The 12,268-nt window shown below is 35.4% G+C and overlaps 1 protein-coding gene across 1 annotated transcript; it reads left to right on the forward strand.

The window, feature by feature from the left end:
* Window positions 1–400: 400 nt before the first annotated feature.
* LOC145816675 (FT-interacting protein 3) lies at window positions 401–4,234 on the forward strand. Its single transcript, XM_082912568.1, has 2 exons — window positions 401–687; window positions 1,132–4,234. Exon 2 carries the CDS (start codon window positions 1,547–1,549, stop codon window positions 3,872–3,874), a length of 2,328 nt encoding a protein of 775 aa, XP_082768694.1. The 5' UTR covers window positions 401–687; window positions 1,132–1,546; the 3' UTR covers window positions 3,875–4,234.
* Window positions 4,235–12,268: the final 8,034 nt, after the last annotated feature.

Consider the following 12,268-nt stretch of genomic DNA (forward strand, 5'->3'; position numbering starts at 1 on the left):
GTTGGAATCCATAGGCCCATTTTGGCATTAAAAAAAAAAAGAAGAAAAAAGCTACATCTTTTAGTATTTTTTTTTATCTTTATTGATTTTTAAAAATATTTATGTCAAAATTTTTATTTTTTCCATCTATCTTATCGAGACAAAGCTAAAAATTATATATTTTTTTAAAAATTAAAATTATTTTTTACTAAAAACAAAAATAAGTTAAAATTAAAAATAAAAAAGACCATTCCCAAAATACCCCCGAAACTACAAGGTGTGGTAAGTGCGGAGCTGAAATCACGGGTTTAACACGTGCGAAGGTCCGACCACAGTCCTCGCACGCGTGACCCGGGTTCTCCGGTCAAGCAACAGAAGCCAAGTGTAGAATTAAATTAAAAAAAAAAGGCGGAAGAGAGAGAGAGAGAGAGAGAGAGAGAGATAGACAGAGACAGAGCAGATATCTGTAGAGTAAAGTTTGGTGTATTCTACCAGATTCATCACACTCACCACCCACCAGCTACCTTCGCTTTTCTCTCTCTAACCCTTTATCTCTTTTCTCTCTCTAGAACGCTCTATCTTTGCTTTTATCTTTCTCTCTCACTCCCTAGATTCCACAGAAGCAACTTCCATTGTTGCAATCTTATCAACAATCCATCCACCGCTTCAATGAATCCCTCTGAATCTTCATCACACACTCACACTCAGGTAGATCTCTCTCTCTCTCTCTCTCTCTCTCTCTCTTTATATATATAAATACATTTGTGTATGTGTATGTGTATGGTTATATCAGTATATCTAAGGTGATAAAAGCTTCATTTTCTCTTTACGTTACATACATTACCCCATGTTTCTAGGGTTTGTATGGCGTTCATCTCTTGTAAGATTTTATTTTTCAAGGTCATAGATTTTATTCTCTCTCTGTAAATTACATACATTACAGCTTATCTTTCGTATGGATTCTTATTTTTAAAGGTCATAGATTTTATTTTCTAGGGCTCTGATTTACTTTGTTCTGCTGAGATTTACGAATAATATTAATATTGGTTGGAGTGTTCATTGAACGATTTCGTTGGAAAATTGATGTAGATTGTTACTGTGTTGCTGCTGTGTAACTTGGGGTATTTTTCTTGTCTGGATTTTGTTTTTCAGGTCTCAAGCATTCAGATCTGAGGCTGTGAACGAAGCTTTTTGGTTTATATGGTGGATGGTTCATGAGAGCATTTTACAGTTTTGATGTACTAAAAGATCTAGAGTTTTAACTTTTTTTTGCTTTTTATCTCCTTGCATTTTCAATCTTCAACTTCTCATTCTCTCTCGCTCTCTCTATTACGTTATCTAAGCTCTGTTTTGCTAAATTTCCCAAGATTTACGAAACCGGGTTTGTTTCTAGTAGTAACGGCTAAGTAAAACTTTCACTCCGATCCCTCAAGATATATATATATATATAAATTTTTAAAATTTTTGTTTTTCTGGAAGTTTTGTTTTTTAAACATTTATTTTCCGATAGTTTTTCAGCAACAAGTTGGTATCTGTGTTTTGGGTTGGTCTTGTTTAGACCCAGAAAATGCAGAGACCTCCAATGGAAGATTTTTCGCTAAAGGAGACCAAGCCCCACCTTGGTGGTGGGAAGGTCACTGGGGATAAGCTCACGAGCACCTATGACCTCGTGGAGCAGATGCAATATCTCTATGTTCGTGTTGTCAAAGCAAAAGATTTACCTGCAAAAGATGTTACTGGTAGTTGTGACCCTTACGTTGAAATTAAGCTTGGGAACTACAAGGGTACAACTCGGCATTTTGAGAAAAAAACAAATCCCGAATGGAACCAGGTGTTTGCATTCTCCAAGGAACGGATTCAAGCTTCGATGCTTGAGGTTACTGTCAAGGATAAGGATTTTGTGAAGGATGATTTTATAGGTCGGGTGTTGTTTGATCTCAACGAGGTCCCAAAACGGGTTCCACCTGATAGTCCTCTGGCACCTCAATGGTATAGGTTGGAAGATAGGAATGGGAATAAGGCTAAAGGAGAGCTGATGTTGGCTGTTTGGATGGGTACTCAAGCTGATGAAGCATTCCCTGACGCTTGGCATTCGGATGCTGCTACAGTTAGTGGTGCTGATGGTCTTGCAAACATTCGTTCAAAGGTGTATCTCTCGCCTAAGCTATGGTATCTGAGGGTCAATGTGATTGAAGCTCAGGACTTGATGCCAGGTGACAAGAGTAGGTTCCCTGAAGTTTTTGTGAGGGCTATTCTCGGTAATCAGACTTTGAGAACTAGAATTTCCATGAGTAAGACTATCAATCCGATGTGGAATGAGGATTTGATGTTTGTGGCAGCAGAACCATTTGAAGAGCCCTTGATTTTAAGTGTGGAAGACAGAGTTGCGTCCAACAAGGAGGAAGTTCTGGGGAGGTGTGCAATTCCTTTACAGTATGTGGACCGGAGATTGGATCATAAACCCATTAACTCTAAGTGGTATAATCTTGAGAAGCATGTTATCGTTGAAGGGGAGAAGAAGAAGGAAGTCAAGTTTGCGAGCAGGATTCACATGAGGATCTGTTTGGAAGGTGGTTATCATGTTCTGGATGAATCAACCCACTACAGTAGCGATCTCAGACCTACTGCAAAACAACTGTGGAAGTCCAGCATTGGGGTTCTGGAATTGGGGATTCTGAGTGCTCAGGGTTTGTCACCTATGAAGACGAAAGATGGGCGGGCAACAACCGATGCTTATTGTGTGGCTAAATATGGGCAGAAGTGGGTTCGGACAAGGACAATTATTGATAGCTTTACTCCCAAATGGAATGAGCAATACACTTGGGAGGTTTATGATCCGTGTACTGTCATTTCTGTTGGTGTATTTGATAACTGTCACTTGCACGGCGGGGGAGATAAGGCTGGAGGTGCAAGGGATTCAAGGATTGGAAAGGTTAGAATTCGTCTTTCTACCCTTGAAACTGATAGGGTTTACACACATTCATATCCACTTTTGGTTTTACATCCATCTGGAGTGAAGAAGATGGGTGAAATTCATTTGGCTGTGAGGTTTACATGCTCCTCTCTCCTCAATATGATGCATTTGTACTCTCATCCACTGTTGCCAAAAATGCATTATCTTCATCCTTTGACTGTCAATCAGCTTGAAAGCTTGAGGCATCAGGCCACTCAGATTGTATCCATGAGGCTGAGTCGCGCTGAACCACCGTTGAGAAAAGAGGTGGTGGAGTATATGTTGGATGTTGGTTCCCACATGTGGAGCATGAGAAGAAGCAAGGCTAATTTTCTCAGGATTATGGGAGTTTTGGGGGGTTTAATTGCTGTGGGAAAATGGTTTGATCAGATATGCAATTGGAAAAATCCTATTACAACAGTTCTGATTCACATCTTGTTCCTAATACTGGTTTTGTATCCAGAGCTTATTCTGCCCACCATTTTTCTCTACCTTTTCTTGATTGGGGTGTGGTACTACAGATGGAGGCCAAGGCATCCTCCACACATGGACACTCGTCTCTCTTGTGCTGATAACGCACATCCTGATGAACTGGATGAAGAATTTGATACTTTTCCAACTTCCCGTCCTAATGATATTGTGAGGATGAGGTATGATCGTTTGAGAAGTATTGCAGGCAGGATTCAGACAGTGGTTGGTGATTTGGCAACTCAAGGGGAGAGGCTGCAGTCCTTGCTGAGCTGGAGAGATCCAAGAGCTACTGCTCTGTTTGTGATTTTCTGCTTGGTTGCTGCAATAGTTCTCTATGTTACACCATTCCAAGTTGTGGCGCTTATCACTGGATTTTACGTGTTAAGGCACCCAAGGTTCCGTCATAAGCTGCCTTCAGTGCCCCTCAATTTCTTCAGGAGGCTGCCTGCAAGAACTGACTGCATGTTATGAGCAAAGCCACCGCCAGTTTTTTAAGCCTTCTATTCTATTCTCCTTCAATGTTTATTAAGCACCGCCAGTTCAAAACCAGTTGGGGAAGAAGATGTGGAGACTTATGGAGCTTGCTTGCTTTCTTTCACCTAGCAGTGTGGTGAATATTGGGTCCCGGTATGATGTGTTATCTCTCTCTCTCTCTCTCTCCGTGCTTAGTAGATTTTGTGGATTTGCAGTTTATTTATATGCCTTCATAGGGTTCCTTATTCAAAGTTGACTCTGGTACTCCATGTTGATTTGTAATTTTGTAGGTTGTGATCTGGATTTAATCTTGTCCTGGACAAACTAGATGCTTAATTTTACTAGTTGATTTGTCTATTTGATGGGTTGGACTGCAAAAACACCAATTTTATGTTTGATAGTCTTTTACTACTACCGTTAGATGGAATGGTTTGGTTTTCTGATGCTTTTGCAGCTCATGGAAGTATACATGTTGATGTGTTGGAATTGATGATCTTTTTGACTTTTATTCTCTGTGGAACCTTTGCCATTCACATGAATACTCTTGCTTGATGCACATGAATACTCTTGCTTGATGCCAGAGTAAAGAGTGTCTGAACTTTGAAGCAATTCTTTACTACAGATAAACATCCCCTTATTGTTTGGTGACAAACCAACAAATATTCTACTCTAATTTCACGCACTTACAAAAAATATTAAGAAGTAAATCGGAATGTATTATGTAGATCTAGATCTAAACTTGTGGTGGTGTTGCTTCCGCTCCAAATGAATATGACCTCCACATTTTTTTTGAACATCTTTCAAGAATATAATGTCTGGATTAGCTATAGTTTATTGCTAGTTTGGTATTAACATGGTTGGGTACAGTTTTTTATTAGATTGGCCGTTTGGAATTTAGTGGTTCAATCATATTATTATAATATGTTTACATGGACATGGACACACTAGCTTTTGTTTTCTTGTCTTAATGCACATTGGTCTGTTATTTTTTACTTCATACAAGGGTGACAAACAGCAATTATTATGGGCTCATAATTTCTTTTAATTTCAACTTGTTTGGAACCTTGTTGAAGTTAACCATGATTTTGTTTGGAGAAGTGGACAGATGGAGGTGCTATCTTTGTCATTAGAGTCCTATTTGATATTAAAAAAAATTCTAGTTTTAAATTTGTGATGGTGGTTATGCTAATGACAGGGCTGTCATTAAGTGGGTGCAGATAATTAAAAAAATATATATTTTTAATACTTATATATATGTGTATGTGTATATAATTTATGATTTTATACAATCTTTCTATGTATGTTGAGACTAATGACCATCTATTAGAAGGGTTTCTAACTTGTGATACGTGGTTGGTTCATACAAATTACATGAAAACATGACACAATCTGAATTTCTTGGTTCTAGTTTGAAATTAATGAGCAAAAAAACGTTTAGATGGAACTAAGGCTTTGGCAATATAGTTGGGATTAAATTAATTCATTAAAAGACAAAATAAGTTAAAAAGTCAATAAGGTTAAATATTATGTTCAAATCATAATTATTTTATTTTATTTTATTTTATTTTTCATAAAATTATAAAAAAAAAAAGAGTCAACAAGTTCATTCTAATTGTAATTTTTTCAATTAGGTTAAAATAGTTAAAAAAAACGAAGGTTAAATGACTAATTTGGACCATGGAATGCTGCAGATAATCTTAAAATAAAGTGGGAACGTTGTCCGGTAAGTCTGTAAAAAAAATGATGTTGCAGTGATCTTTACTTGGCCCCTTTTTTTTGAGAAATAAGTAGTAAAATTTCTATGTAGTGTGTTATGAAAGTGACTAAAGTGCCCTTGTTGGCATAGTTCAACCTATATTTTTGATTCTGCGTACATGGTAAAAGGCCTAGGAAGTTGAAAATGTTTCACTGATCTCTATGCAATGGTAAATTTGTTATGCTATGTTATGTGGTCACTCGATCCAGAGCGTGGTAGCTGGTCCCCTGTTGGCTGGTGTCCCTGTTTTGTGATTCGTGCTTCCCAGCTGTAACCCATACTTTAGAACCGTCAGTGCCATGCTCTATAGTTGATAATTATTAACTTATGTTTTTATACATATTATGATTATCGATAGTGCTACATGTATCAATTGGTATATTAACTAATGTACCAATATATTTTAAAATATTATTACTGATTCCACTTATTATATAAATTATAAATAATTAAATTTTTTAAAATTATGTCATATCATTTGTTAGTATACCAATTTATACATAGCATTATTCTATGATTATTATTTTACTTGTTGACATTTCACTATTCATGTATATCTTTAATGAATAATGTTATGGATATAAATTTTTTTTTTTTTTAATCAAAATTACGTGTTTGGTAGAAAATTAAACTCAAACATTTTTTATCTTTAGTATAGTTTTGATAATTAAATTAACATATCAAATGGTAAAATAAGATGAGTTAATTATATTTTTGTGTTATTGGGCTATGCAAAATATGGCTTAATTAGCTAAAACTTTTTAATTTGCATTGATCCACCTGCTAAACACGAATTGGTTTGATTCGGGATTTAAAATTTATAATATATTTTTGAAATCGCCATGTCATAGTTACTCTATATATATTTTATTTCTAATGAAATATCAAGGTGAAAATCAATGTGAGAGGGATTTGGTATACAAATTAGTATTATATATTATGTAAAGAAGGATTTACGGGCCGGTCCTGGTAACCAAACTTATTAACTTGTAAGTCTTATTCATTTTTTTTACCCATTAGTATCACTAAAATACCCGTCTTTCACCTCTTTCAACACTTCAACCACAAGAACAGTTCATAACCCCATCATCACCAGAAACTACCTCCGACAGCTGGTGACCTTTGACAGTCGTGCGACTTTCGACGGCCGCTCAACATCTGACAATCGTGCGACCTCTAGAGGTAACAATTTTCAGATCTAGTGGTAACAAAAAAAAGAAAAAAAAGAAAAAAAAAAGAGAAGAAGTAGCAAAGAGACGAATGAAGGGGAAAAAGAAAGACTTACCAGTAGTATTTTCTTTCAGTGATACATTTATCAGTGCTAGAATTGTAAGAAAATTTACAAATGACAGATATGATTTGAGAGAGAGAGAGAGAGAGAGATCTCACTTCATCACTCATTCTCACTCACTCACTACCATTCACACAGAAAATAATTCTTATCAATGACAAATTTATCATTGATTATGATTAGCAGTGATAAATTTATAAATTTATCAATGTTAAAATTGTAAGAAAATTTACAGATGACATATATGATTTGAGAGAGAGAGAGAGAGATCATTTCATCACTCATTCTCTCACAATTACTATGAGAGAGAGATCATTTCATCACTCATTCTCTCACAATTACTATCATTTACACAGAAAATAATTCTTATCAATGATAAATTTATCACTACTAATCATTTATCACTGACATAATTCTTCAAACATTAGTTTATAAGAAACATCTGCAAGGAAAGAAGGGCGAGATTTGAAAAAAAATAAAAAATGCCAAAAATCAAACCAAATCCAAAAAATAAAAACTCTCTTTGGTTGAAAAGGTTTTTCAAATTCTAGCTAGATTCTCAAGGTTGTTTCCAGTGGATCTTTGATGGAGTATAGATTGGATATGATGGGGTGTAGATCGATAATGGTGGAACATAGATCGAGAAGATAGTGTAGATCGATGACGGTAGAGGTGGTTGATGAACGACAGTGGCGGATTAGTGGCGGTGAAGTATAGATTGGAGATAGTAGAGTGTAAATCAACAACGGTAGAGATGGTTGGTAAAGATGGTGGATGGCGGCGGCGGCGGTGGCAAATGGCGATTGCGATGGTGGCTACGGTGGTTGTGTTGGTGTTGCATGGTGGAGTAAAGTTCTTCGATTGTAGAGAGAGATGGAGAAGAGAAAGAGAGAAATTTAGAAAATTATAAAGAGATAAAAGAAGAATAAAATATTTAATGAGGGCATTAAAGGATTTAGTGGTGCATATGAAAAGTCTTTAGAACTTATTAGTACTTAAATCCATTTAATAAGACTGGACAATAATTAACCATTATGTAAATGCTTGGTAATTGTTTAAAGTTATTATTCAATCAACTAACTAGTTGAAATCGACCAAATTGTTGTTTGGCTATGGATAGTAAATTTGTTAATCTGTTATCCACATCCTCAAATCGCATCGTGCACACCTCTAATGTGTTATTATAGTTTCTAATATTTAAATTATATCATTTTGATCTTCAATGTATAAAAATAAGTTTCAATTTGATTTCCAATGTTTAAATTCTATAAATTAATTTTTGAAACATATACTTTATGTCACGACCTGAACCCGCACCTAGTGGTTTGGATCAATAATAGGCTAGTAATTATGAGATTACTTACGGCCTTAGACATAAATCAAATTATATTTAATTATATGAGGCTAGAAGCGGAAGCAGAATTATAACAATTGTCCAATGAGCTTGTGTATAAGTGGCATGAATAAAAGCTTCTTATACATTAATAACTCACACCCATACATATATAAAGAGATCTTACATGTTCAAGATCGTACATATGTCATTATCACACAAAAACCAAAACTTGCATATAGACATGGTCAAACTTGACAATTAAAAGAAAACAAAAGATAAAAAACAAAAGCCTCATTTGTGAGGCATTCCATGGCTGACTCTACAAAACTCGGCAATCCTTCACAGATTTACTAGGGCTGGACATCCTGCTGCTCACCTACATACATATAAATACAGGGTGAACGATAACATTATAGTAAAGATGTCATATGAATGAGTTCTAAAACTTAATAAAATCATTCTCATATTATATAACGGAACGATCTTAGGTCCAATACAAGAGAGAAGTATAGAACAGAACAGATCATACTTGGCGGAACAACCTTGGGTCCAATCAGTTATAGTTGTATAATGACCATTTGGTCAACACATATCAGATATTCAGACTTTCAGATATCTAGAACGACCTTAGGTCTAACTTGTCAAATATAGAGAATGACTTTAAGTCCATCATATGCATTCGTATCTCATCAAACACATTTGCAGATATCATGTTGATCTGACAGATAGAAACTTATTCACACATGCAAAATCGTAGGTTTAGAAAAACTTACCACATTAGGAGATTCAGAAAATAGAGTATATAAGAAAATATCTTTACTAAGATATTACTCATAGTGATTCGGTTGTTGACTCTTCCTCGTGGATAATCCTACACAATTCATCAACATACACACATTAAATCATGTTGCATAAGCGAGTTGTTCTCTAACTTATTCAATTCTTCTAAGTCTCATTCTAACTCATTAATTTAGTAGGGTGTTCAATTTATGCCTAAGAATGTCCAGAAAAGAGTGAGAACGGAATCACGAACATAATATGACTTTTCAAAATATGCTGAAATAGGACACTTCGCTCGAGCAAACCACTTGGTCTGCAAAAGTACTAGATGGTCTGAATTTAGGCTCGATGGTCGCTTGAGCCAATGTTCAAAATAAAAGGCGGTCGCTTGAGCCAACGGCAAATGTTTGTAAAAATACTAGCTGCATGAGATGTGCACTCGAGTGCTATCGTTCGAGCTATGTGGAATGCCTCTACAAAAATATTGGAAGCTCTCAAAGTGTGGTCGAGCGGTGACGTCATGCTCGAGTGATGAGGTCGAATTTTTGAATTTTCATAATAGAGTTGAGTTTCAAAACATGCATTTTCAAATCATAAACTTGCATGGCTTATTCAAAACCTTAAAAACACTTAGAAACTTTTTCAAAAACATAACCATGTGCTCAATTTCAACCTTTAGCTCCAAAACTTTAAGAATTCTTCAAATTGAACTCAAATTTTCATGTATGTGCCAAATGATTTTAATTCCCTCCCCCATCCCCCCTCAAAAAAAAAAAAAAAAAAAAAAAAAAAACTCTCAAAACATTTAATTCAACTTCAAACTCTTATGAATCATGAGTCCATGTATGATATAACTTCTAATTTTAACATGGGTGACATGAATCATGCTCAAAATTATGAAACACTACTAAATTATGCATGCATGTATGATTCGACACCAATTTCTTCATTGTAAGCTCAATTCTCACATTTAATCACACAATTACTTGAATTCACATATTTGATGACTTTAATTCATAAATTAAGGTTCAAATACATACCTAAGGTTTTCAATAACACCAATTCTAGCAAAAACTTGAGCTCTACTTTAGAATTCTTCAATCTCCTAGCAATTTTTTCAAGTTTCTTGCATTTCTCTCTCTAAGTTGTTCTCCCTCTCTCTCTAGATTAATCTCAAAAGATTTTTGAGTGTATATAATGAGCCTAATCACGTTCTCAACATATATAGGCTTAATTAACTTAATTTACTAATCAAGGATTAGGTTAAGTAATTAGAGCTTAAGACTTAATCATATAAAATTTAACTTCATTGATTTTATCTAATTAATTTAATCTGAATCAAATTTTAATCAAACTTCTCATAAGGCTCTAAAAATTGTGCCTTTCCAATAAACTAATCAATTTCAATTTCTGATGCCATTAAGGCCTTCAATTTCAGATTATAATAGAAATCACTACAGATATTCCTACAGCTAACAATTATGAACCCGAAAATCATATTAATCGCATAATTAACATTCAAATTCACACTAAGAACTTTAATAATATTCAAAATCAATGATTAGCATGACAGTATTGTCACATTCTTCTCTCCTTTAAGAGGATTGGTCTTCCAAACTTGCGTTACCGTGTGTCGGAAACAATTTAGGATACCTTTGCCTTATTTCATCTTCTTTCTCCCAAGTTGCTTCCATGCCATAGTGTTCTTTCATTCCACTTTCACCGTAGTAATTTCTCTATTCCTCAATTGTTTCACTTGTCGGCCAAGGATTTGGATCGGTTTCTCTTCATACTCCATATTCTCATCGAGAGTGATTCAGTGATAGTCAATAACGTGGAACGGATCTCGGAGATAACCCCTCAACACTGATACATGAAACACATTATGCATTTGTTCCATTCCTGGTGGTAAAGCAATTTAGTACGCTACTGGACCAAGCCTTTCCAAAATCTAAAATAGCCCCATATATTAGGCTGACAACTTGCCTTTCTTGCCGAATCTTGATTGGCCCTTCATCGGAATCATAGGAATGAACACATGATCATCGGATTCATACACAAGAGCCCTTCTTCTATGATCCGCATAACTCTTTTGTCGGTTTTGTGCAATTTTAAGCCTTTGCTGAATGATTTTGATCTTTTCGGTAGTCGTTTTCACAATCTCAGGACTAAACAAAACTCTGTCCCCAACTTCTGTCCAACAGACTAGAGATCTACATTTTCTGCCATACAAGGCTTCGTACGGTGCCATACCAATACTAGAATGAAAACTGTTGTTGTAAGCAAACTCTGCCAACGGTAAATAAGTCTCCCAACTTCCCTAAAAATCCAAGGCACACATTTTTAGCATATCTTCCAACTTCTATATACTCGTCTTTGATTGTCTATCAGTTTGCGGATGGAAAGCAATACTAAATTTCAATTATGTTCCCATTTCCCTTTGAAGACTTTTCCACAATCTAGACACAAATTTTGAATCCCTATCTAAAACAATAGATACTGGAACTCCATACAAACGAACAATCTCATTGATATAAATAGTGGCAAGTCTATAAGCATCATAAGTAGTTCTTACAGGTAGAAAATGTGCAGATTTAGTCAACCTATCCACAATAACCCAGATAGAGTTCATATCTTTAGGTGTCTGCAGTAGATCAACAATGAAGTCCATGGTTATGTGCTTCCGTTTCTATTCCAGAATAGGGAGAGGGCTGAAGCAGTCCTACCGGCTTTTGATGTTCGGCTTTGACTTATTGACATTGTAAACATTTAGATACATACTTTGCAATTTCCTTTTTCATGCTAGGGCCCCAATAACTTTGCTTCAAGTCTTGATACATCTTATCGTTGCCCGGATGCATTGCAAACTTTGACTTGTGAGCCTCTTCTAAAATCATTTTCTTCAAATCAAAATTATTTGGAACATATAATCTCCCTTGAAATTTCAATATCTAATTCTCAATACTAAACCCTAGCTTTGGATTTGATTCTATTTCGCTAAGCACTTTCTTGAGGAATTCATTCTCCAATTGCTTTTGCTTTATTTCTTCAATGATTGTCGATTGAGCTGAGATGATGGCTATCATTCTGCCTTGTTCGTGAAACACCACTTCAATCTCGGATCTTTCTAAGTCATTCAGTAACTCTCTCTATTCAGTGATCAAACTTGCCAAATTCCCCGTTGATTTTCTATTGAAAGCATCGGCTATAGTGTTAGCTTTACCCGAA

The sequence above is a fragment of the Camellia sinensis genome, unplaced genomic scaffold (assembly GCF_055761805.1).
Source record: "Camellia sinensis isolate YWXY unplaced genomic scaffold, ASM5576180v1 Unanchor4, whole genome shotgun sequence".
Classification (NCBI taxonomy): domain Eukaryota; kingdom Viridiplantae; phylum Streptophyta; class Magnoliopsida; order Ericales; family Theaceae; genus Camellia; species Camellia sinensis.